The sequence below is a fragment of the Sebastes umbrosus genome, chromosome 19 (assembly GCF_015220745.1).
Source record: "Sebastes umbrosus isolate fSebUmb1 chromosome 19, fSebUmb1.pri, whole genome shotgun sequence".
NCBI classification, from domain to species: domain Eukaryota; kingdom Metazoa; phylum Chordata; class Actinopteri; order Perciformes; family Sebastidae; genus Sebastes; species Sebastes umbrosus.
In genome coordinates this window covers 11,991,714-12,018,224 of record NC_051287.1, presented here as the reverse complement: position 1 = coordinate 12,018,224, position 26,511 = coordinate 11,991,714, and the positions used below count along the sequence as shown (strand labels likewise).

The following is a 26,511-nucleotide window of genomic DNA, read 5'->3' as shown; positions in this document are numbered from 1 at the left end:
TTTCCTGCAGTGGAAGCCTGTAGAGATCCAGAGAATCATAAAGCACATTTTGCATTGGAAAGGAAGCACATACTTAAACATTTATCTTTTCCTGGAATTTTCTGAGTATGCATGCTGTTTTGCAGAATAGCCAAACTTCACAAGTCATTCACCCTTAACAACTGATAAGCTCACAGTGGAGCTGTCAGCATCAACCAGTCCTCTGCCGTTAGCCATTGTAGAAGTACACAAGTAAGTGAGTGCCTTGTACACGAATGCTGGGAAAATACTGGAAGTAACCAAGTCGCCATTACTGCAAACGCACATGTTTGAATGCAAGCGTTGGCTTACATTAGTGAGCTGAAGGCACTGTCTAGGGGCTGCGGTGGTCCCACAGAATACATTAGCTCAATCAACTAACTGTGGTGTTATTGTGTGTTATATGACGCTCTAACTAGGGCAACCTAATGACCACAAAGTAAACATCATTAATCGGTCAGCAGCACAAACAGCACATGTACAAAGTGTCTGCTAACCGTGTGAACTGACTCTCAGTCGAATGCGTCGCGGTTGCTCGTAGGTACCGTAGCTGTTGAAAACACAAACAGAACATGTAGGTGTCCTCGTAAAAGTCTTTAATTTGACTTTAATCCATTTTAAATTACATACTCATCTGTGTTCATCATCTACGCTGAATATTTACGTACTTTGCTATGAGCAACCACGGACGCATTCGGCTGAAAGTCACCAGTTAACTTGGTTAGCAGATGCTGAGGGACAACGACTTGCCACCACAGTAATAGCGGCTCCGCTAGACCTTGGAACACACAAAGCGGTCGCCAGATTCGTCTATAGAGCAAACTGGTCTTATCTGTAATCATCTCTCCTTCACTACCATTCCACTCTAGAGATAATCTATTTGTTAAGGGAAGCTGAACTCTTTTAATGTAAGCAAGATGATCTTAACTAACTTTTGTTGTTCTTTTATCGAAAGTCTTCTAACCTTTTTTTTTTTTTGTTGGTTCAGTGGCTTAACCATTATGGACAAAAACAGCCTGCATAGCATTGTTAAGGTTTGCTCCAAGATTACTGGAGTCCAACAAAGAGACTTGTGTTCCCTCTGGGAGAATCAGGTGGTAAAGAAGGCTAAAAATATTATCAGCCAACCTCTTCATGTTCGGTCTCCTGAGTTCTCATTGATGCCTTCAGGCCGCCGTTGTCAGGCACCTCCGAGGAGGACTAACCGTCATTCCAACTCTTTTATTCCTTCCGCTATCAGGTTATTAAACTCAGACAGTAGTCATTTCAGGTGAGATTTTTATTGAGTTCCCTTATATGATAAATCGTGTAACAATGTCTATTTATTATCTATTTGTTTTCTCTTTATCTATTTTATTGCTATTTATTATATTTTATTAAATTAACTGCTGTCCTTCATCGACCTCTGTTTGTCAGTTTTACTGATCTGTGATTGACATAACATTTTGGACGTTTGTCTCGATGTTGTCTGGGTGTGTTTGTGGGGTAAGCTGTGAATTGAATTGCCCTTCTTGGGATCAATAAAGTTGTCTGAATCTGAATCTGAATCTATCTAATGTCTGCTCTCTTGTAAATGTAAACCAATACCAACCTTGCAAGTGGTATGAAAGGCCAACTACTATATCTCCACATTTATATAAACTAAGATGTGTGCTAGAGATAATCTCAATATTGGATGTAGTAGATGATTGCTATAAGTGGACACAGTAAACTAAAGACAACTTTGATCTCATCCTGTTTAAAAATGGATCCATTACGCAAGCGAAGTTTGAAACTTCATACTCCTGCAGCTTCTTCCCTTACCACTGCTGTGATGGCACCTTAAGTTAAATACACAAATGTAAAACAAGGTCACAAAATATACTTCATCCCCTTCAGTGATTCGGTCACCACCTGGGCTAATCAGTAACAAATGTGCTGCTTTCATTTGGCCTTAAACTGTAGTGCCAAAGACAATATTTCTGCAGCCAATGGGTAGGAAAATTGCCGTTATATAAAAGGAGAAAAGAGTTGGTGCTAATTCTACATCCATTGTTTTCTGAGACCTCGATCATGCTCTGTAACCATATTGTTTTCAATATTAAGGCGAAATTATTCTTTTGGTTTTCATTTTGTGTATTTTAAACTTAAAGGAGCAATATGTGGCACTGACAGCTGGAATTCAAAATGAGTAACAGAAGTCCAAATTCAAAACATTGGAGCCGTGGCCCGTCCGCTCTTCCAGTGTGACTGGTAGCAGTTAGCGTGTGTTAGCATCCCGGCATTATCCTCTGTCCAGCAGCAGTAGTTTGAATCCCTTCGCCGACTGTGTGTCTCAAATACTCGCTGCCTTGATAACCCAGATGCACATGGACCACAGAGAGATGTGCCGAGGGTTTTCAGGTCAGGTAGAATCTAACGTTAACGTTATCTCTGTTGATCCAGTTGGTTTGCTTGCTTCCATGGCTGCAGAAGGCTGCGTGTCAATTTGTTTCATACGTGGCAACGGGGCGTTGAAATAGGCAATGGACGGGATCACACAGATCCAAAACAAAAACAGACGTTGCGGACTAGAATGGAAATTTCAAAAAGGAGAACATACTTGCATTGTTGTCAGAGAAGCCAGTATTTCAATTTAGCATGTTTCCTTAATCTCTGATGACATATCATGGTCATTTTATGATTTATTACAGTAAATATACTATATATTGGTCCTTTAAGCATGCTGAATTTATTTTTAATTTCTAGCATATCCAATGTTCTTTAACAGTCTTGCAGTGGTTATCCATTATGATATTATATATAATAACAGGCCAAATGACAATGATCATATGACATGATGTTGAGATATTTCCAGAGTCAAAAAGTGGAGTCTGCTGGCAAAAAATAGTTCTTCTATTTAAAACAGATGCAGCAAACTTCAGATGTTTGGCATCAGTTCCCATACATCAAGGAGCGAGTATAGGGTTTCTTTTGCAGAGCTGCCATTATATTCAACCATCATTCCCCCATCACACAGGGAGGTTTCTTTAGCTACCACTGACAGATTTCTTTTTTTTTCTTTGACGGAAAAAAAAGTTTTTTTCCCATCAAATATTACACTTTCACTATCACCACACTATCACTGTTCTTATTGGTTCGTTGATTTCAAAAGCAGCCACGGCTCCAACCCACAAGGTCGAGCCCTACTTAAGTAGCTCGACCTTGTGGTTTGGATCTGTTTAGCATATGTAGAGAATAATAGTAGAACAAGAACTTAACAAGCCAGGTTGGAATTAAATAACGTACAAGTCTTTCTCGCAGAAGAACTCCTCAACTGCACTGAACAATTGAGCTCAGAGCTCCTGGTTAAGTATGAGTGGGGATAAAGTGCATGAACAGCAGCACAGAGGAGAAGAAATACCCCAATCTAGGCCCCTCAGAGTTGGTTTAATATCAAGAGCTGGCTCTTTCTGTCTCCGTCTCACACACACACCGAGAACAGTATGGCCTCAGACCTGGCAAGCAGCATTCAAGTTCTTGGAGCAGCTTTCTCTCTAATTTAAAAGTTGATTGCCGTGGGCCCTCTGTGTGTGTGACTAGTGAAATATGAGTGTGGAGAGCAGAGTATGGAGGCTTGGACTGCGTTTAGCTCGGTGTGCATGTGATTATGGGAGCGTGTGCGCACTAAAGTACTGGATCGTCTGAGTTTTTTCTGCGTCTATGCATGTATATGTGCATGCGCGAGTCTGTGCGAAGGTCTAAGTGGAGCCTGTGCATACTTGTGTGTACAGAATGTGTGTGCGTATATATGTGGTTTTTGGCCACGAGCTGGAGCAGAGATCGGACTGCCAGTGAGAGCTGTCTGCAGGGAATCAGGCGAAAGCGAAAGCCAAGCGGAATAATAGTACCGTTCTCTAACTAGAATGAGGTGTTTAGAGGTGAGCTTGGCTGAACGGAGCCGTACTAAAAACAGAACTGAAGTATAGACTAATGCCGGGCACACACTACATGAGAATCAAGCTGATTTTGGACCCGATTCCGTCCTCCCGACAATCAGCAAAGCCCCATCCCGGCGATATCGATAATAAATATTGAACGTTCAATATTTACGATCGGATATCCTGTTGTCTGTTGGGAACCCCGAGGACAGCCGAGGACGCAGTCACGTGGGAAAGAACGATAGGCAATTGAGAACCAAGCTGACTGAAGAAGGAAGGACAACCACCACCGTAGTCATGGCAGCAGCGGCTAACGCATGAGCTAATGCAAAACGGGAAGCATAAAGTAGTAGTAAGATGGACCTCAGAAATGGAGCACCAACTTGTTGATTTGTGGCAACAACGCAAGGGTTTATTTAACGTGTCTCTGTGACTTCATCCATCCATCCATCCTTCTTGAATTTTCAGTACAAAGTACTGCAAAACATCGCTAATTCTTCCTGCCCATCATTAATTTTGGACTTTTGACAAATGTGACAAATGCAAGGATTTTAAAGGAACAATATCGCAGATGTAGGTCAAATCCCTGTCTCTGATTAGTTATTCCTCTTTCATCATTCATGTGATTAATCATGTGATTACATGAGAGCTACTCTTAAGAAATGACTCACATGTCTTACCTGGAGCTACAGGTTAACTCGTGATAAATAGCGAATAATGTTTTTACTTGAAAAGTTGGCTCGCTACAGTCATCTTACAGTAAGTGTTATTCCAAGAAGTTATGTATGAGCCTCCCCATTGACTACACTAACATGATTGCACAAAGCCAAACTAAATGTATCACATATGTTGCCTTGAAGCCCAAGTGTATACACTTTGGAACGTTTAGGATTTTTGAGTAACACGTTTTATTACAAAGCAATATTTCATTTTTCTTACACCCTGACAGGCTCCAAAGGCGTCAAAACGTGTAGATGTCAGCCATGCACCTTGGATTTCCCTTTCGTTTTTGGATATCCCTGTAGACCCAGAGTCCAAAGAGCACATCTGTTCACGGAGTGTATTTCTAAATAATCTTTTACAGGTTTTTTTTGGTCACAGTGTTTATAAAGCAAAAATACACTCCAGTTTTCCTTTTATAGAGACATTAGACTTGGGAATCCATTGGTAGTCTAACTTCCCATAGGCAAACAGCAAGGTGCCTGGTGTCTCTCGTTTTTCCTACACTGTGTGTACATTTACTTTCACAGTGGTGAAGTGGTCAAGAGAGAGGAAGAGCTGATGTTCTGCTACGCGGGTTTCAAAGCCAGTTTTCGTTAATGTCATGTGAATTTGACAAACTAGAATCTAAGAACCATCTTCCTGCTCAGGCCACCCAGTAGGTGAAGTGAAATCCATTAACAGCAAACACTTATTATTGACAGCTAAGCTACTGCAGGGAGTGACCAGGTGTTCGGCTCCTCTCTCCACAGAGCACATACGCCCTGTTCAGACCTGGCATAAACATGCGTCCTGACTGATCCGATCACAAGTGGACAGCTTTATGTACGTCTGTTCACACCTGGCATTCGGGAGATAGGTGTATCGTCCCAGCCCGATCAAACTGGGGTCCACTGAAAACCTGGGACATAAACATCACAAGACTGGGTCTGTTTTACTGCCGCAGGGAGTGCAGGAGGAAAACTGTCTCCAATTGGTCAACAGACAGCCAACAGACTACAGTCTATGAGTGTGAGCTCTTGCCTTTCATCTCTCAAGCAACCAACAGTGACAAGCCACTTGCCTATAAAAGCGGGAAAACCGAAATTGCTCAATAAAGTCGCTTGTGATTGGGCCAATCTCAGTCAAACAGCCACGTGTGATGGGGACAACTTTACCACATACCATCCAAACTCTGGCCATCCAACATGATAGTGACTCCTCTGCACTGGACAACCAATAACACCTTGAGCAACTTCTGAGATTTATACAACAAACTAAATTGAATTAATTAAATAGGGCTGTGTATTGGCAAGAATCTGACGATACGATAAATATCACGATACAGGGGTAACGATTCCATATATATTGCGATACTTTAATTTTAGGAAAAGTGTAAAGACACACCACCATATGTATAAAATCAGAGTAAAAGAAAGTCACTATGTGAAATGGCTACTATGGGGACTAACATCATTACTCATGAATACAATTGGGCTCATTGGATCCACAAGAGTCTCAGCTTTCTAGTCATATCCAATTTATGCAATTCCAAGACTGTTTAGGGATGAAGAAATATTCAAATACACCATTTGAGAATAGGCGAAAATAACACATTTGTACTGCATACAAAAGGCAACCTCCGAAAGACAGAATGACGGCCAGGTCCACCGCCGGGCCGTTATAATTTTAAGAGGTTAATTAAAAATCAATACAGTGTTTGGAGAATCGATACAGTATCGTAAAACATTACATCACAATATATATTTTCTTACACCCCTATAATTAACCCAGAAATCCACTCCGTCGACAACATTTAAAGCACCAAAGAGCAAGAGTGTGACAGCCATAATTCCCTGACAAAAATGTTAAATATTTTAAGTATTATGCTAAAATAAATGAAAAAAAAAACAGCTTTTACATTTAATCTAAATTGTGTTATAGCCTGAATGGATGCAGTTTGATTCTTGAAACACCAACACACACCAGGATAATCACTACCTTAGGTTGGCTCTGATTCACAAGTCCACTCATACATCACAACCCCACAGATTCATATCAAATGTGTCATTTTCTATCAATTAAAAAAACAACAACCACCAACCAAACCAATCAAATGATGACTCAGAACGGAAATATAAGTTTCCGACGCATGAATGAGAATCTCCTTCAGTGCCCTCAACAACATGCGCTCTGTACAACACAACATGTTTTCACTACATCGTCTCTTTGAAACACCACAGGGCCGGCCTGGTTGATAAACACGAGCGTATGCTGGATTTGTTGTGGGTATGCTTCACTGATGCACAATGTTACATTGTGATGCAAGAGCACAGATCCCACATTTAAAACTTCCTGAAAAACGTAACTTTGAATTTCTTAGTGGCTTTAAAATAGAAGAGTGGCATCTCCCTTTAAGACGTGAACTTTGACCCACATCTGTTTAAAACGGGGAGACATTTGGGAAAGATCAACAAATTGGGTTAATTTGGAGCAAAAGGGCTCACAGCCCAGTCTCTCTGCCTCCTTCTACATTAACCTACCTTCCCTCTCCTATTCCTCAGACGCCCCGAGGCTTCGTTTTTCTGCTAGGTCTGTTTGCATTCCTGTTGAGCTCTATTTAAAGGCCTGATCACTCCACTGGCTGGAGGAATGCACATCTGTAGTGAGACCCCCGTCCCACTGTCTCTGTCTGTCTGTCTGTGTGTGTGTTTGTGTGTATTCATAATTGCAGACTCGGAGCATTAACCTTCACTGCTGCCCAGGAACTAGAATTGTGTATATAAATATAGAAAAAGACAGAGCAGGGTGAAGACTAATGTTGTTTATCACATCAACAAGTGCTTATTGGATGACTCATGATTTTAATGCTTCATCTATACACTGCCAAGTGTGTTTCTGTGCCAATGCAACAACAGACAGTGCAGACAGTTGAGCGTTCCATCTTACTGTCCCTATAAAAAGTAGGGGTGGGAAAAAAATCGATTTACCTATGTATCGCGTTTTTTTTTTTTTTACGATTTTGAAATTGATTTTTTTAATGCCAGAATCAATATATTAGCTTCATTTGAGTCTATACGGAGGTAGAAGGAAGGCACCGCTTTTATTGCTGTAGTCAGAATAACGTGACATCATATCAGTTCCGTATCTGTCACTAAAACAAAACGCAGCTGGCCGCAGTGAGCCGAAACGACAAAGCAGAAAACGTCGGAGGGTCTGCGTGGATACGACCTGCACCGTCACATTTTATATCCAAAGAGGTAAACACTACACATACAGTGAAGTATGAAAACACTTTGAGTTTCCCACATTGCAGGAAAAGCAGAGCTAGACATCATGCTGCATGCTAACTCTGTCATAGACAGGAAACGTAATCGTATTGCGGTATCGTGCGGTCAAGCCAGCCGTCACCGCATCTTCGTGGTCAAATCGGCCGACGCTACAACTGTAGAGCACCCATATTCTGACATTTATGTTAAATGCATTCAAACGGCCCCAATGGAGCTGACCATGAATGTATAAAGAGAACGGAGTTGACGGGAGAGCTAGCGACGGACTTGGCGAAGTTAGCGGAAGCATACACGTGTGACTAGGTCAGGTTTTCAAAATAAGGAACTGCGTATATACAAAATACATATATAGAAATAAGATTGATGGATTATATTCACCAGAAGTATAAAAAATTGCATGTCCATTATAAATTAAAAGAAAATACCACTAATTTGTGAGGGAACTGTATTAATAAATAATGCCTGACAATGACTGATATATTTGACTTCACGACATCTACATACATGCTGAAAATCAAACATTTTTACTGTATCAATTTAGATATTTTCAAAGTAAAAGTCCCTAGAAGTGTATATGATTCAACTTTTTCCCATGGTCTAGTGTTAAAAAAAGTTAACAAAAATCGCAATAAATCGTAATATCGAATCGCAATATTTAAAAATCGCGATACATATCGAATCGGCACCAAAGTATCGTGATAGTATCGAATCGGGAGATAGGTGTATCGTCCCAACCCTAATAAAAAGCCAAATATACAGTGTTGCATGCACATAAACATACAAATAGCTCACAACCCACACTTGCAACCAAAACAAACACATAGGCTGAGTCTATCAAATTCCTATAACAATATAATACATTTTAAATTCAAGCCAGATTGCATCAATAATAGCAAACACTTTGCTTGAGTGCTGCTACTTTTCTTTCCTACAACTTTCCCCAACAAATAAAATTAACACAGCTATTTAATCAACATATAGAAGAAAACAGCCCAGTTTATCACATAATAAAATACATAAAATTACAATAATAATACCATTCATTATTGTGACATTGTTGGAGGCTTAATTATAAAGCATATAATTAAAAAAAAACATGTAATATAACAAGTGTTTAGGGTGCCACACAAGCTTCAGACCAGCTAGCAGCATGACACATCCCCACAGTGAATAACATTGGAGTAGTCTCCCTCTGTGTCCTCCTGTCTCCTGTCCTGTGTAGTGAGGCGGATCAACTTTTCGCCCCCCTACAGACACACGCAGCTTACTAGCCACTAATTCACTCCTCCTGCCGGTTAACAAACACTTTAAAAACAACAAACTTACCTTGGAAAATCTCCCTGACTCAAACAGGCATTATTATGTTATCGCCTTCCATAGTTGGGACTTTTGTGTCGAGTTGTTCTTCGGCTCTCCCCGGACGGACTAGCGGGGCACCAGAGCAACAAAGTCGGACAGGGTTGTGGAGGAGGAGGAGGAGGAGGACCAGACGAGTCGGCCGCACACCTCATTGGAGGAGCCAGCTGTCAATCACCCGGTTTAGTTAGTGGGCGGGTCTTCACTGCAAAAGGGGATTAAGGAGGCTGAGCTATCTGAGCACTGATCCCAGGTCTGAGGTCTGAGGAATGTGGCATGGGAACAAAAACTAGATACAGGCAGTCAGTCTCCTGGTAGCAGGATTATGATGGTTTACATTTGCATTAACTTTTCATGGGGAATTTGGCAACAAACAGGCATTGATTACACGTGCAATGTAAATGTGCAATAACTTTTGTGTCACTGTTACAGATATGTGCAATAACATATGCTGATCACTCTGTGCAATAATTATCTGATGCTGTGCAATACTTATATAATTATCTGACGGACACTTTGTGCAATAATCTGGCAAAACTGTCATCTCATCAATATACATATTCTATTTTTATATTTTATATTGTATTATCTTTTCATTAGCACCTATGGGATTGTCACAATCTAATTTCGTTGCACTACACAATGACAATAAAGGGCTTGAATCTTGAATCTTGAATTGAAAGGTGGCAATGGTTGGTAGTTTTATAAGCTGCAAACTGAGTGCAAAACTTTAAAAAAATATAATAATTTTAATAATGCAGTTTTATTTTATGGTAAAATGAATGTATACGAAATGACCAAACTAAGAATGCAATCTTAACAACACAGCATAGTGTGAGCTGTGCTTGGTTTCCTACTGTCCAAATGTGGCAGTAAGTCCTCTTTTCATATAAATAATGCTAAAAACACAAAACGTCTCCCTCTCACTCACATCTGAACTGTCACAAGAGTCTCTAAAAAAAACTTAGGAGACACATAGCGTAGCCTGCATACATAAAAATATACATATATGCAAATACACAAAAACAAATAACCCCCTCCATGTGGAATAATAGCATTTCTGGATCTGAAATCATAATTCCATATAAAAAAGCCAGTAATTTAACTATTACTTGACAATTACTTTTATAATTTTTATCGTTTTTAATTAAATTAATATAGTTATTATAATTATTATTATTATTTATTTTTTTTATCTTATTTTATTTTTTATTATTATTATTTTGTATTTATTCATTTTAAAATAATTGCCAAGATAAGTACATTGAGATCAAATTGTATTATTATTAAAATGTACTGCTAACTGAAGAAAAACATTCATGTCAGCCTTCCGCTGGTCAGGACAAATAGCAAATGATGGACATTTTTTATGTAAAATGTGTTGTCTCCCACTAATTGTATACATATGTTTACAAAGGCACTGAATATAGCAACTATAGTCCACAAATGTTGTTTTCCTCAACCAGATCATTACAATCAAACAGATAACGGTTGGCTATATATATAACATAGCCTACTATTTTCACAACAACAAGCCTCTCCAGGTTTTTCTCAGTTATCCGGTTATTAATCCTACTTTGTGAGACCCTGATGTATTTATTTATTTTTGTAGCCTACCTGTTCTGTGATGAGCACAGAAACACATTAAATCCATTAATGGTCCCAGTGCTCTATGCTGTAGCAGACAATAAATTGGATGATGGTGACATCTCATTATCCAAAGCGGCGACCTTTTACCCTCCCTCGTGGAAAAACACATCTGTCAACGTCACACAGTCTGATCCCACTCTACAGCCTCATCATCAACAAGCACTGAGGATTTTAGGCTTCACAGAGGCAAAATGTGTTGCGGTGGCGTCAAATTGGTTCGCATTCAATTGTGCAGGTGTGCCTGATAAACTGGTAACTCAGTCTATAGTGGAATATCTTAAGTCTTGCATGATTATGGCACGTTTCATACAGATTTCATTAAAGATTTTACTGTTCATTATAGGTCCAGTAACACATATACTTGTTTTTCATGTCGTACCAAATATACACATAAATATACATGTACAATGGGATGGCCATAATGATATAAGAACAATGCTATAAAAGTATTTCTTCAAAGAATATAAACTGTACATTTAGCAACATATAAATATTTTAATAATCAGTTACAATAGCACACAGCAGTAGAAGCTGTATGCTCTCTTTTAAATTGTTTCTTTGTGAAGTAACTTGGACCTTTGACTTGGACAGACTGGACTATTTGAATAAAAACTGTGGCAGTGTTGACGTCCAGCCCGCTCACCAGGCAAGCAACACTGATATCATTTATTCCATTGAAAAGGGGGATTTCCAATTTGAGCAACTCCAGCCATCCCATTTACTGACCTCTGACCTGTCCGTTGCAGCTGGGAAGAGTTACAGTGCATCTCATTAGGGACAGTGAAGACAAACCAGGCCTAAAAGAGAAATTTGTCGGTCTTCCTGCATGTTTTTTTTTTCACTCTGTATCTATTTATACATTTATATTTGCTTTCATTTTTAGTTTTGGCTGTGTAATCCTGTGCACGTTCTGAGGCTGTTGTTTGTGTTGTTAGAGTGGACTGCATCTGCTCCTTGTTTTCCAACTGCTTGTCCATCTGCGTGGTTCTTTTCTGTCTTTTTGTCTGTCACTGAGTCTATCTGCCTGTCCATCTGCCTCACTGTATGAGCCAATGTACCTGTCAGTCTGATTCCATCTGCCTATATCCTTTGTCTCACCTCTTTTTATCTATACTTCCTCTGTCACAGGTGTTTCTTTATATATCATTTAGCTATCTCTATTTATGTTGCATTTATATTTAACTTCACTTATCTTCCACCAGATCCTAAACTGGCTAGTTTGCATAGTTCCCCTACTTAAAATCCTATATTTTGTAGCTGAAAGAAACAGCAACTCTTGGGGAGAATGAACTTATAGATCATTATTTTTAAATTGAATTGACTGCTCATAATGTGTACTTATTGTATTCAAGCTCCTCTGTTATCAAACACAACTGTTGAATTCTTTGACTATGAAAATGCAGTCATCAGCCACCTGTTGCATTATGTGCTACGGTGTTGCTCCCCTCTGTTGGCCATTATCACACATTACATTACTAGACAAATTTTATTTTGAAGCTGAATTCTATTTTGCCACTAACCTTACCTTAAATGTATGTGATTATGTTGCAACTGTGTATGTATGTAGGTTTATATGCTGATAGAACCTATTTCGATTTTTAGCACTATGCTAAAAAAGCAGCCCCAGACTATTTTCATGGATGGAAGTCTTACTTCAGTGTGAAGGAAGTTCCCCTATTTTGCAGTGTTAACAGCCTGGATCCATTAAAAAAAACGTATTTGTTAGTCATTGTTTCATAAACATCTGTTGACAAGCTTTTGGCCATGCCAACTAACTAACAGGCAAACAAACAACTATTCATGCTACCAACAATGCCCTCATTCAAGACTTAAAACTTAGAGCTGAGAGAATGGAAAGTTTCATGAAATTTAAAAAAACACATATAAAAAGAGGACTGTGACTTTTACTGATAAAAGTGGATATGAGTACTTCAACCTCATATAGCCCATGCAAAATCACAGTGTATATTGATACATAATATGTTGATTCATAGGGCTGTTGGTATATTGTTGGAGTCATATAACTGTAAAGGAGTTGCTCACAGCTGTTGAAATCTTAAAATATAAACTTAAAAACTATACCTATTCAGCAGGGCCTTTGATTAAGAATGGTTATTATCTTATTATTTTATTCACTTATTTTATTGTATTTAAGTCGTATAATTATATTATATTTTTTTATTTTATTAATCACTTATTTTATTATTTTATTAATCACTTATTTTATTGTATTGAAGTTGTATAATTATATTGTATTTTATTGTTTTTTAATTATCACTTATTTTATTGTATTTCGGCTTGTCAGTCATCTGTGAAGCACTTTGAACTGCATTAACCTGTATGAAAGGTGTTGTACAAATAAAGTGTGATTGATTGATTGATTGATTAATTGATTGATTGATTGATTTATGGAGTGATTGATGGATTGATTGATTGACAGTAACAAACCCACACAGGATTTTCCATCAACTCTGCAGCTATACAGAGCTTTTTAGCCTCGTTTAGCTCATTTTCTTGGTTTGGTTCAGTCTCCCCACTCTCATCAACTTCATGTCCAGCAGCAGGAAGCTGTTTTCAGCAAAAAAAAAAAAAAAAGCTCAAATAAATCACATGTACATTGCCTGACCTGACCAGTATCAAACAGCAGACAGAGAAAGTTAGCGACTAGCTGGTGAAAAAAGTGGAACAAGAATCAAGATAAAGAGCTAAATTCTCTTATATATTTTTATGCCTTTTTGATAGCGACAGTAGAGAAGTGACAGGAAACAAGTGGGAAAGAAGGCACCCCAGCCAGATATGTTTTTTCTCAATGGTTGGTGGAGACCAAAACAGAGCTAAAAGGGAAAAGGAATATTGGACTTACATTCATCAGGTGGCACATCTCCAAACTGGCTGTTCTCATACACCGTTCGTAGCTATACCTACGAAAAGTAATGCACTGTAATTCATATTTATCCCACAAAACCAGGAAGTATAAAGAGCAGGTCTGGACTTACGCCCAGGAGACCAGTGTTTGAACCCCATGTGAAACCAGAAGTCAACTTTGATTTATTTTTACATGTAACTTCGGTACTTAAGTTCACTCACTTCCAGAGTTATTTTAACCCTTAACCCCATTTTTTCTCCTAAACCTAATTAAGTAGTTTTGTGGCCTTAACCTAATCAAGTGTTTTCCCTTGAAGGCAGAAGTTTATTTTGAAAAGACTGGAGCAGAAACTGACACGTGCGTGACATGTTGCTGGACATTCATAGGAAAACGCTAGAAAAATAAGAAATCACTTTTCGTAAGATATCATACAAACCGTTGTATGCGGATATGTTGCTCCAAATAAATGCTAATGTTGCATTGTGTCTGTTGGATGTGTAAATAGCCATAAAAAAAACTTCATAAGGAAATAATATGTCAGGGCTGCCTGTCTGTCAGCTTGTTGTGGAGGTCTTCTGTCCCCTAGTGGCCCAAATAATCAATTCTTTGGCAGGCAATTGACCAGTGCTTTTGGGTTAAATTATGGAGTGTACCTCTCTCATTTACAGGCATACAATCAGTATTTATGAGAATCTAACATAAGGAGGGTACAACCAGCATTGGAAGCACCATGCAGAAAGAAAACATAATTGATATAATAGTGTTCCCAACGCTTTTCCAATGAAAATAGCTGAGTAAGAGGCATCCTAAAAAAAAAACCTCCCTTCCAGTTAATTAATTCCACTCAGCTCGACTTGCTGACGTTTGTGCATTTATTCACTGCTGTTAGAATCGTTTAAACCCTTTTATCGCATAATAACAAATGTTCTGGACAGGGTGTTGGCGTTCATATAAATGATGTGTGATGTGGTTCTGTTGTGTGCTACAGTTTGCACAGTGACTCACTGCCAGCCAGGCAAGCTGAGTTTGAGTCAGACCTCCACAAAGGGGTCCTGTTCACTCTTGCAAGCGACATGTAAACATGCATCATATTAGCAGGTCACAGACCCACATGAATGCACACAAAGAGCACAGAAAGACACAATGGCACACATCTGACACTCATCCCTACCTACCCAGACTCATAATATAACAGTGTCTGTCACACACACAGACCAAAGCCGCTGATGGCTGTTAAATCCCTGCACGACGTCATTGCCAGGCAGTGGGTGGGTGTGGTCTTCACTGGCTTGTTAAACATACCAGAGCTTAAATGCTCTACAGCCTTTGCCACTCACTGACGACACCCTCCCCCTCTTTCTCTCTTCTTTTCTGGTATTATTTCTCTCAGTCTGGCTCACTGTTGCTTCTGCTTTCACTAGGTGAAGTCCTATTTTTTGCAATATTAGAAAGGTAAATGTTATTTCTCTCTTTGTAGCCTTTTCTATATCATGTCATTTTCTGTCTCTATTGCAGCATTTTAAGTTGACCTTTTTTCAATAACCATCTTTAATGTCTCCTCCCTTTTTTACTGCTTTCTCTGTGGACCCCAACACCATCAGTTTGCTGTAAATACTGTGGGACGTCTGCAAGTTGGCAATCCTTTTTGTGGAGATCCAGTCTTCCCCCTTGTGAACAGCCCAGCACAGTTTGGTGGTGGTTGATAAGTGAAGATGCTTCTCCCGTTGGCCGTGGTGATATGTCTGTCAGCTATCCAGCTGTGCTTGGGAGATCAGCCTGTGGAGGAAGTCGTCACAACAAGTAAGTACTGATATGGATAATAAATATAGAGTATAGAAATGGGGAGTTACAGAGAGGCAGAATATTATAAGAGAGAATAAATGGACCTACTGTGTTTCTGACTATTGGGAGAACAGTAGCTTGATATCACTTTCAAAAAGTGGTGACAAAATTGAGTCTTTGCATGAAAAAACATCAAGAAACAGATTTTGTTAAAAGAAATTTGAAGATTGAAAGGATACGTATCTTTTAAACTCCACAACTACTAGTTACAACTATTTATACTGTCCTAATGTCATTACCCTGCTGGTTACACTACATATACATACCTCTATTCTTGTGATTTTAGTCAGTCTTATTTGGGTGACCTTAATTAATGTCAAGGGGTCAATCGCCCATAGAGATAAAATGCTAGGAAAAGCAAATTTCTACACTTTTATATTTTGTCATTTACTGATTTATTTCCCGAATTCTGGTGAGTGCCCCCAATAAGGTCTGAATGTGATGATGTGGATAAAGGAAAATAGAATTTAAGTCAAACCAAGTGAAGCATGAGCTCAGAAAGGAACTATATACAACTGCCGTTGAGTTTCTAATATTTAAAGCTAGGGTTGGTAATGTTAGAGTATACAAGATATTAAAAACATTATCCAACTGAAAAACCCAGCCAAGTGTTGCCAACTATTTTCCAATGAAAGTAGCTGGCAGCACTATCTCCAAAAGTTATTAAATCTAGCGAGACAGTCGGCAAGTCGGCAACACTGACAGTCCCGCCGTTAAGGCCTCCCTCCAAAGCCACTCCCCCAAAATAGACATATCATAATGAATGTAAACAACGAACATGGCTATTGCCAGCGCTCACAGCTGTCAAGCAAGCAGCTTGTATGCAGGCAGGTAAGTAGCCCGTCCAATCATCTCATTATGGTTGGATAAAATGATTAGACGGGTTGATTACAGACCTGTGACAGCCACAGATAACAGATTTCTTTTTTTTTTTTATCAGAGCATTTGATTTATTGATTGCTGTCAGGATGTAATGAGAATTTCAACTAATATAACAAAAAATAGGAACAACACTGGGCTTGCAAGATGAAAAAGGGCAGGTTATAGGCTATAGGTTGATTGACAGGACTATACAACTATGCAACAATGACTGCAGCAGCATGGGCATCTGAGTCAGAATCGCGACCAACAATCTAGAAACCAGCCAAACAAAACATTTGTAGACTCTGCCAGTTTAACTTTGTGTGTTCATATGCCACTTTTCTAATACAATGAAATGACACAAATACACAGTTTGTATAGCACTTTACAGAGGAACCATGAAATAAAAGATATAAATAAACAGTGTGTATATACACAATTTAATTAAAAGACATAATACCAACAAAATTAAGCAACAACTCAAGGTAATGACAGAGAAGTCAGCTAGTTTATTTCCATCAGCGGGTATACTCCCAGCTGACCACTCACCACAAACAGGAAAAGCACATGTACATATACTGAAAAACATGCAGTAGTAATTAAACTCTATGAGCAGATTACCATGGCTATTAATCGTTTCAACTATAGCAATAACATGATTCAACCTTAAATGTTTCCAGACAATTAAAAGAAATTGCACATTGTGTCCTTGTATGACATAATGGCAAAAAATACTAACTTGTGCATTCATGTACTCAGTCTGTAGACGATGACTCTGTACTGCTGTCTGGTTGGGTACAGTGAGTCAGAGGGTTTGGCTTAGCCAGCAGTCAGAGAAAGTCTTTACTGGTCGGATACTATTTAATTTGGCAGAATTGGAGTTTGGTTTGGGAGTGTTTGGGAATGAAAAATAATCCATCAGGCCCACTCAGTACCAATTCATCTAATTTGTCCAACATCAGTGCATGGCTTCTGTTAGTGAAATGGTTTTACTGAGCAGAAAAACATTCTGGTTGGTTCAGATTTGTACTCTACACGGTGTACACTATAAAATGCTCAACAGGATCAAACATAAATGGATATATACATCTATATATATTAGATATATCTATAGATATATTGGTTAAAGGTAAATTATGTAAGATTCGGTTGTCATTTCATGACTGTGTTGGTCTTCCCATTGGTTGATTTTACATACTTTGTATTCTGATCTTACATAATGTGCCTTTAAAGAACCTCACATTGAGTATTATATGGAGGAAACAAGCATTGTTGCACTGACCACAGTGTTGAAAAGTTCAAGCTTGATGTCTCATAACCAACTGCAAGGGTGTGTGTGATCTGTTGCACCTGAACACGCCCCAACATGTATGTTTTGTTGGACTACAATGCTTAGAATGCATGAACGTCTGTGCTCGACAGGGTGGGTACGAAACATGCAGCAACCGTTACATGACAACAAAAACAGGAATTTCAACCAATGCTTGGTTACTCCCTGAGACACGCTTGAAACTGAAATATCATAAATTTGGATGATGTCACCAATTATCTGCATGGGAAAGTACATGACGAGCATGGTGACATCAGCATGGTGACATCAGCATGGTAACAGCATGTTGACATCAGCATGGTGACACCAGCATGCTGATGTGCTCTCAATGCCAATGCTAAAATGTTTAGATTTGATCCATGCATCCATTATCTGTAAGCGCTTCTCAGGGTTGCGGGATGTTTATATTTAGCAGGTATAATATTTATCACGTCCACCGTTAGCACTGCATGCTAACATGCTAAACCATTAATTTTGCACGTTAGAATGCTTAACTTTGTGAATTAGCACTAAATTACAATCAAATTCAATTGCTGAACTAGATCAAAAGTGCAGGATCACCAAAATTAGAGCAATTCATCCTGACGATGACATGAACATCTGTACCAAATTTAACGGTAATATATTAAATAGTTGTTAAGAAATCTACAACAAACACACGACTTGTAACCAGGAGACCGGTGTTCGAGACCGGTGTTTTGTTTCGTAAGTTACATTAGCAACGTTTGTCACGTGTTTTTTAGTGATGTTTGAGACGTGTTTTTCATACTTATGTTACATTGTTTCCGTATATATTTTACGTACTTATTTTAAGCCCAACCATGACATTTTTCCTAAACCTAAGTGACTGGTTTTGTTCCCTAAACCTAACTGCAGAGGTACATACAAATGACAAGCAAAAAGCGGCATACAAAGCTCATGCTATTTATACGCCTTCCCCTTGCACCTCTAGAGCTACACCGCTATTGTTGTGGCTAAAAACTGTGTAAAACAAAAAGAAAACCAACATCATTTTGACTGTCTGGGCCACCCAAGGTAAAAGTGCTGCAACTATTACTGTATATCTAAATCCCCCCTCTCTTTCCTTAAGAAAATCTGCTTTTTATTCTTGGCCTGATGATTGCGGCTTGGTTTGGCAGAGCAGGGAAGACGGCTTGGCAGTGATAGAGTAAAACTGGCTGAATCCAGGGTTTAGTTGTCTTAAAGTTTCCAAGTCTTTGACTGATGTTCTGGACTGAAACAACAAATTTTCAGGATGAAGGAGCATAAAACCCCCAAAGGGAACACACAGAATCCTAACACTGACTGATTGCGCCATTGGAGTGGAGCGTATGAGTGCATTTGTATGGGTTGCGCAAGTTCATTAATATACATCTTTATGCTCTTATTTTACCGAGAACATAAAGTACGTAACTTAATTATCATTGTATCATCAATAGCCATGCAGTAATGTGAAATTTACCGTATGTCTGTGTTGTATTTCCTCACAGAGAAAGTGCCTCTGCTGGGTGGTTGGTTTGAAAAGAGTATAGACTCAACCGAGGTTCAGGAGGCAACTGAACATGCTGTGAAGATGTTCAACACCGAATCCAAGAGCAAGAAGATGTTCAAACTGGTCTCCATCAACGCCGCTCAGAGTCAGGTTAGATTCATCCATCAGAAACAAAAGGAACTCAAATGCAATACACCATGTCACCACCATCTAATAGTTCTGTCCGCTCATCTTATTAGGTGACCAATGTGATCAACTTTAAGATCGACGCAGTCCTGGCAAAAACCAAGTGTCTTAAGACTGAAAACCATGAGTTGAACAGCTGCAGTCTTGAGAAAAAGGTACATTTGTTGTGTTTGTTAACATTTACATTCATGCTTTTCTGTCTTCTTTCATAACACAAAGACTGAAAATTAACATATTGCCTTTTACAGTACGTTAGAGTTTGGAGATTTCCCGATTCATATTTAATAGTTGTTGTTGTCTCTCTCTCCGCAGCATGTGAAGTGCCACTTTGTCGTGACTTTCAACCCCCGCAACAACAAACATGAGCTGCACACACAGAAGTGCAGGAAAATTGTGGATACGGTTTAACTTTTTTAACAGGGTTAATTTTCCATAGTTTGGCTCTATGGCTTTGATTACCTTATTGCATTTCGATACAATTTTGATGTTTGTTTTTTTTCTGAATACAAATTTTGCAGCTGTTTTTAGGTTTGGTACATGGACAACTTGTAACAATGACACATCATGGTCTCAATAAAATTAGTTTTGAAAAGAACTGAGATTCTTTGTGGTTTGTGGCTTTATACATTTATTTTCTGTCTTTTTATTTTATGGTTTTGTATACTGTCAAAGAAAACACTTATGATATGCTTAAAATTATTAAAATTATAAATCATGATTAAAGGTGTTGTAGGCAAGAGGTCAAGAACATGTGGATTTTTATATCAGTATTTATTTAATAGGTGGGAATTTTTACATAAATGAATCAACAATACGATAACACACATTGCCACTCGTGAAGTTTTGGAGATATCTTGTGAAAACGGGGTTGTTTTCATTTTCTTTCAAATATCTGAAAGGAATGATAAGAGATCAGTCATAACAAAGAACACAGCCTAACAGCCTAACACAACATAACGCTGTTCCTATAATTCAAACCTTTAATAACTAAAAAAGTCACAATGGAAAAAGTGCAAAGTCTACATGGGGTGCATGATATTAGTTTGAATGATGTTCATTCAATCAAGCAGAAAAGATTTCTATACTCACTGCATTCGTATAACTTATTGATCCTGAGGATATCAATATCAGACATGTCATCCCTCTGCCCAATTGGTACAGAGGAATCTGGGATGGGAGTAATGGTGTCCTCTCCAAATGTTGATGAGAAGGCAGTCCTAGAAAACAAAATTTAATAAACAATGGAAAATTGTCCTCATTCATTTTATTCATAACAAATGCTGGAATATTTAATTGTCATGCCAAAAACTACTTAATTATATTTCAAAGAAATGGTTCCTTTTGTGATTGCCACCTGCGCTCATAAACATTTTACAGTTAATTTACTGTAATTTAGCTTCACACGTTAGTGATAATAATAATAATAATAATAATAATAATAATAATAATATTTATAATTATAATGTTGTATTGACGGGATGTTGCACCGCTGTTTTTCAGGACTCTGACAACATAAAAATGAACAAACAAAGTAAAATATCTCTCTTACAATAGTGCCATTAATGAGATAAAGAGATGTTACCTTCCGTAATGCATAACAGAAGAATAGTCATATGGCGTGTTCAAGTTGTTGGTGTCCATTTTGTGGAAGTTGAAGGCATTTGCTGTAGGGTAAAACAATACATAAATTCCAAAATTCGAGTGAACATGAATGAGTCTCAAATTTATCCTATAGTAGGAATTTCTTGTACAACTTCACCTACTTTCAAGGTGCATTGAGAAATGAAATAGTCTAATTGGGTGAAAACTCTAGTGAAGGAACTGGCCTTCTACCTCCAAGAGGTCAAGGCCCAGTTACGTGTTGGTTAATCTTGTGTGACAAAGAGAATTTCCAAACAGATGAGTTAAAGCATAATGATTCAATTTATTCCGAACAATCAATGTTGCATAGGTAAAATAAAAGAGTTTACAGATATCTGGATCCAATCAACGTGTCCCTGACAACATACAGTGCATGGGTCAGTTCGCGAAGTCTGAACCCCGAGCTATCCCTGATCCAGTCTATTCATGGTTTACACAATAGTAATATTCATGAGCTTATGGCACGTGATGTTTTTGCTGCATATCTTCTTCTTTGTTTCTCCTTCTGACTCCTTTCTCTCTTTGACCTTGCAAAAAGAACAGAACGTGCCTCCTCCCTGTCCTCGCAAACACTTCATGCACAACAAATCCAACAGTCAGGTTATTTCAGGTCATTGTAAGCACTTTTGTACATAATAAATCCAACACTAGCAACACTGATAGTATGAAGAACAACATTAAAACAATACAATGAAGATGTTCTTCTTTTGACCCCTTCCAGATTATCCTCAAGGCCTTCACACACCGGGAACATGATGAATAAACCACACGAAAATGCAGAATACTCAGTTGTGAATATTACGTATCAAATATTCAAACCGGCAGCGATGCGAATTTGCAACACTTTTCGTTAACAGATTAGAATAGATTCGCACAGGCAGAGGACCAACTACCGAGAGGCGATATTACGAATCCAACTATAGCGAAGACATGACTGCCTTACTCTGCCTTTGATTGGCATACCATGATATCCTTACCCTAACCCTAACCAATCTCACTCCTCATGCCTAAACCTAACCAATCCAACCAACGAAGGTAGCGAGTACTAGCCAATCAGAGGCAGAGAAGTGAGAGTCATGTTTTCGCTATAGCGGAATTTGTAATTTAGCTACCGGGAGAGCACCCAGAGAGAGACCCAGAGCAGCGTCAGTCTGTCTGAGATAAATCGTAGCCTACAGCCTTTCCTTTTCCTGAGTGAACTTTCCACTGGTAAACAGTTACGCAGTGCATATGTCTAGGGCTTTTATTGTGAAAGGTAAGCACGTAAGGAGCGGATCTGGTATGCGCTGCCGTTGTGAATAATAAAGTTTGCCAACTTGAGCCGGACTACGGAGCCTCCGTGTTGTTTTACACTATAGTGTACGTTTTGAATATGTCCGTTCCGCACAACGTGATTGGTCAATACCATTATTCGCGGTGCCAAAGCTCAGAAAAATGGACCTTTGGTTGCTTGGTGGTTGCTTTTTCGCGGCGTAATATTTGCGTTCTGTGGGAAAGTATGACAAAAACAACAGCATGAAAAAATATACTGATGTATGAATTAATCGTACAACAAAAAACCCGTTAAAGTCTTTACAGTAAAATCAGATGAAATTTCGCAAATATATTATTTAGCTACACTAAAGAGACGTACAAACTCATTTTCGGCCTCACATCTATTTTACTCTCATATATGTTTTCCAGCTCTCATATACATACACATTAGATGTTATCAAGAATGAATATATCAGGATGATTACATCCTCCCTGTACTCTGATTGGTTAATCAGTATGTGTTTCCAGTTCCATATAAATGACTACAAACAGTATATAGTGGCCGATTGTACGGCTGCATTGGAACTTAGGGCTCACCTGCTGGGACATTTTCCCAGTTGATCCTGACATACTGGTCCCTGTCGCTCCGAGTGTGCTCATGGTGGAAGCCGAGTGCATGGAGGAGCTCGTGCTGAATGATCCCATGATTAAGACAGCCGTACACGGACAGAGAAACCACCTGCTAGCCTCCGTCTCTGCCGATGAAAGACCAGCAGCTACAAAAGAGTAAAAGACAGAGAGACAGCAGGTTTGAATCCTGACAGGCTGGTTGTATTCATTACACTGACCGATCACCTCTTCCGCCCTGCACTCACCCCATTTCATTCTCAATGCGGAGGTAGTCAGACTGGCCACGATGAGGAACAAAGCGGATGCAGGTTTTTTTGTGGAAGGTTTCCATAGCTTTCTCAATTGAGGCCTTTTCGCTGTTAACTACAATGAAAACATTATTAATGTCAGTTCATTGACATCAAAATTCAAGTTTTGTACTTGTCCTGAATGCTAAATTCCTTTACAGCCCTTACAGAAGTAATCACTGAGGCTGTAGGGTACTTCAACTAGTCCGTTGAAGGATTTTTGCCATTTGCAGTAGCCGCTCCAGCATTTCATGGCGTTCCTCTTCTTTGAAAGAGCAACGTCACCTTCCACCAGAATATGGCTGATACCTGGAGTGAGACAATACATGGGCAGCGTGGTGAATAGATATGCACACATTCACACTTGGAATATACTGATTGGCACAGATAGAAGCATGATGCGAGCAGCTGAGGACACAGTGTTGATGACATTTTCCCCCCGAATAAATGAAGCGTACCTTTATTTGCCTCCAGAATTCTTGAAGTTATGTCTAAACGGTAAGGCTCCTTGGTCTTCACACAAGTGAAATTTTTTTTCTTCTTTTATATAATTATTTAATGCTTTTGTGTATGTGTATTTTTTGTTGAGCTATATATTTATGATAGTATATCCTCATATATTTGTTGTATTATGACAACCCTTACAAAAAAGAAGTGTATTCATGTATGCTATTAGTATACTTCTTTTAAACTTAAAATAAGAGAGTATGCTTTCAGATTCCTTTTTATGTACTCATCAGAGATATATTTAACAAAATTATCAATATAATAATATATGTATACTTGGCTTATACCGACAAGTATACAGAAAAGTAAATTTGGCTAAATACAATAAGTTCACTTAAAGAAAACTTACAAGTATACTTGCAGTAAAAACTATTAAACTAGTAGTTTACTGAGAGTATACTTTAAAGTGTACTTTCAACTAAAAAGTGGGCAACAAGTATATAACTAGTAAACTAACAGTATACCTATAAGTTCACTTGTAGTATAGTTCATTCATCGATCATTCAACCATTTGAAAAAGCATGCGTTGTTAGTCTAAAAATCACACTTTGCTACAAGCAGATTTTTGGGAGATGTGCTATTGTAAGTCCCTGGTAGTTGTTAGAATCACTAAGGCACGTCCATGGGCTCATAAAGCCATAAATGGCCATTTTGGAGTTTTGTTTTTCTTTCTTAAAATAGGTGAGACTAAGTTGAGATCATTGTTTTCATTGAGCTCACAATTCTGGATCCTTGGAACAATCTACAGTTTGTCAAAATGTTGTAACGTGTTTAATTTGTTTTATACTGACGTTAACATCATAAAATTAGAAACCGAGTAAAATAGTTATAGAGACATGTATTTGTTGAGTCTTACTAGAGAGTTGTCTTGAGCTGAAAGGCCCAGCAGCAGGGCCAGGACAGCAGAGAACAGACTCAGGTTCATCTTCATCATGTCGAAAGTTCTTCGGATGGAGAAGCTTGACCACAAAGGTTGAAGTCTTGCTTTTATACAGCCAAAAAAGGGAGGAATTGTAAACAGACTTACTGTAAAGGCAATACACTGACCCCTAAACAAACGTTCTATTGAAAGCACAAACTCAAACGGGGAACTCCCTGAACCTTTAGGTGTCAGACGAGGCTTTGCAAACGTAAGATACAAAGCTCCATATGTGAAATGGGTATGTATGTATATACATATAGTGACTGTATGTGTATGTGACTGATTTCTTAATCAGAAAGAACTCATAATGCATTAGATCTTTATAGACAAGATGCGCCTCTTTACTGAGGTCATTTGTTTGACGTGTTGACACAGTTACAAAAGACCTTATCCACTGTGGACACACAAAGTAAATACATAAACAGTACATAATGCACTCGACTACACCCGAAGGTTTCAAATGTCTTGGAATTGTAAATTCACAGTTTCGCTTCTCCAGTTTGACGGGAACAGTTGGAAGTTGTATAAATATTTTCCAAATTTTCTCTTTTAATCAATTTTATAACATTGATTGAACAAAATGCATTTTGGGGAAACACCCCAGGTGAGTAGGATAAAAATAAATTAAATAAAAAAATATATAACTAATAGATTTCACCATGAAACTTCCCCAGTTGATTACTTACATTAATATAATTAGTTTTTTGTATTACAGGTTTTCTGAAAATGTATGTTTAAATATGCAAATGATGCATTTTCTTATTAAATATGTGCTAATTTGCATACATTTCCAGAACATAAATGTGAACATTGGATAAAGCCAGGTTCAAAATTATTTTTTGATTTTGTTGACATATTATATTATTTTGTATCACATGTATTTAGAAATAAAATGTTCTATAAATCAGACTGAATGATATATGAACAAACCCCTCTGTAAAAACCTTCAGAATATAGATAGGAATGAAACTGGAAAGATTGGTATATGCAAGTGCTACTGAAGTGGATATTTCTGTCTCAGAGTCTGATAAAAAATATCATTTTGAGAAACAGATTTAAAGATATGTTTTGTAATATTTCATAATTTTACAAGACACTACAGGGGAATAGGTAAAATATGTTAACTAATAGAAATCGCCATGAAACTTCTCCAGATCATTACTTACATTAAGACAATTATTTTTTGTATTACAAGTTTTCTGAAATGTTATGTTAAATATGCAGAGAGAAATTGCATGTATTTCAGTGAAAAGTGCAGATGAATGTACTAGGATAGAGACTAATCTTTCTTCTGAGATGGGGATCACCCTCCAACCAACATCTGTTCATCTACTCTACAACCAAAACAGCCACAGAGTAAAGCCACGCCATGCCATGCCTTGCCTTGCCATGCCACACTCTTTCCATTTCTAAAAAGCGTACTACAGTTTGGGCTGCTTGGCGGGCATCACATGGAAACTCTATCCTTTAATAAAACAACCAGTTGGCGTTTATTCTCATCGGCTCATTCATCATGTCAGAGGAAAATTAGACTCAGTGCTGGGTAATGTGAGGCTGTCTGGTGGGCTGGCGAGCGTTTAGACAGTCTTTGCCACTAAACAGCCCAGGCACCAGCGCTCACTCTACACCAAACCCATTATTTAGCTATTAAGAGGACAGTGTTTTCCACTTGTAAGCAGTTCCCTGTCTTACACACAACTCTTGTTTTTTTTATGCCTGCTCCATTTATCAAATGGGAATAATTTAGATGTCTTGTGAATCAGTTTAGAAGCATTTTCCCA

The 26,511-nt window shown here is 38.4% G+C and overlaps 2 protein-coding genes and 1 pseudogene across 4 annotated transcripts in view; 1 reads left to right on the top strand and 2 right to left on the bottom strand.

Annotated features, from left to right (window-relative positions):
- Window positions 1-9,372, bottom strand: part of il11ra (interleukin 11 receptor, alpha) — a 56,501-nt gene extending 47,129 nt beyond the window's left edge. Inside the window, exon 1 of the mRNA XM_037753179.1 lies at window positions 9,233-9,372. The gene's annotated coding sequence lies outside the window, so the exon portion shown is untranslated. The remainder of the gene's footprint in view (window positions 1-9,232) is intronic.
- A 5,702-nt stretch (window positions 9,373-15,074) lies between these two features.
- On the top strand, window positions 15,075-20,084 carry si:busm1-57f23.1 (uncharacterized protein LOC368621 homolog). Of its 3 annotated transcripts, none has more exons than XM_037752586.1 (5): window positions 15,075-15,230; window positions 15,380-15,578; window positions 19,302-19,453; window positions 19,543-19,644; window positions 19,802-20,081. In XM_037752586.1, the coding sequence occupies exons 2-5, from the start codon at window positions 15,491-15,493 to the stop codon at window positions 19,895-19,897; spliced, it is 438 nt and encodes a 145-aa protein (XP_037608514.1). In that variant the 5' UTR covers window positions 15,075-15,230; window positions 15,380-15,490; the 3' UTR covers window positions 19,898-20,081. The 3 variants fall into 3 exon arrangements, with proteins under 3 accessions (XP_037608514.1, XP_037608515.1, XP_037608516.1); XM_037752587.1 differs by having other exon boundaries at window positions 15,076-15,199; XM_037752588.1 differs by lacking the exons at window positions 15,075-15,230; window positions 15,380-15,578 and adding an exon at window positions 16,427-16,451 and having other exon boundaries at window positions 19,802-20,084.
- LOC119478131 lies at window positions 19,886-24,742 on the bottom strand (annotated as a pseudogene).
- Window positions 24,743-26,511: the final 1,769 nt, after the last annotated feature.

What these genes read in the sequence shown, in the direction of transcription:
- si:busm1-57f23.1 (XM_037752586.1), top strand. Translation starts at nt 15,491, where the DNA reads ATGCTTCTCCCGTTGGCCGTGGTGATATGTCTGTCAGCTATCCAGCTG. An exon ending in GGAGGAAGTCGTCACAACAA is followed by an intron (nt 15,579 to 19,301) that starts GTAAGTACTGAT and finishes ATTTCCTCACAG; the next exon opens with AGAAAGTGCCTCTGCTGGGT. An exon ending in TCAACGCCGCTCAGAGTCAG is followed by an intron (nt 19,454 to 19,542) that starts GTTAGATTCATC and finishes TCATCTTATTAG; the next exon opens with GTGACCAATGTGATCAACTT.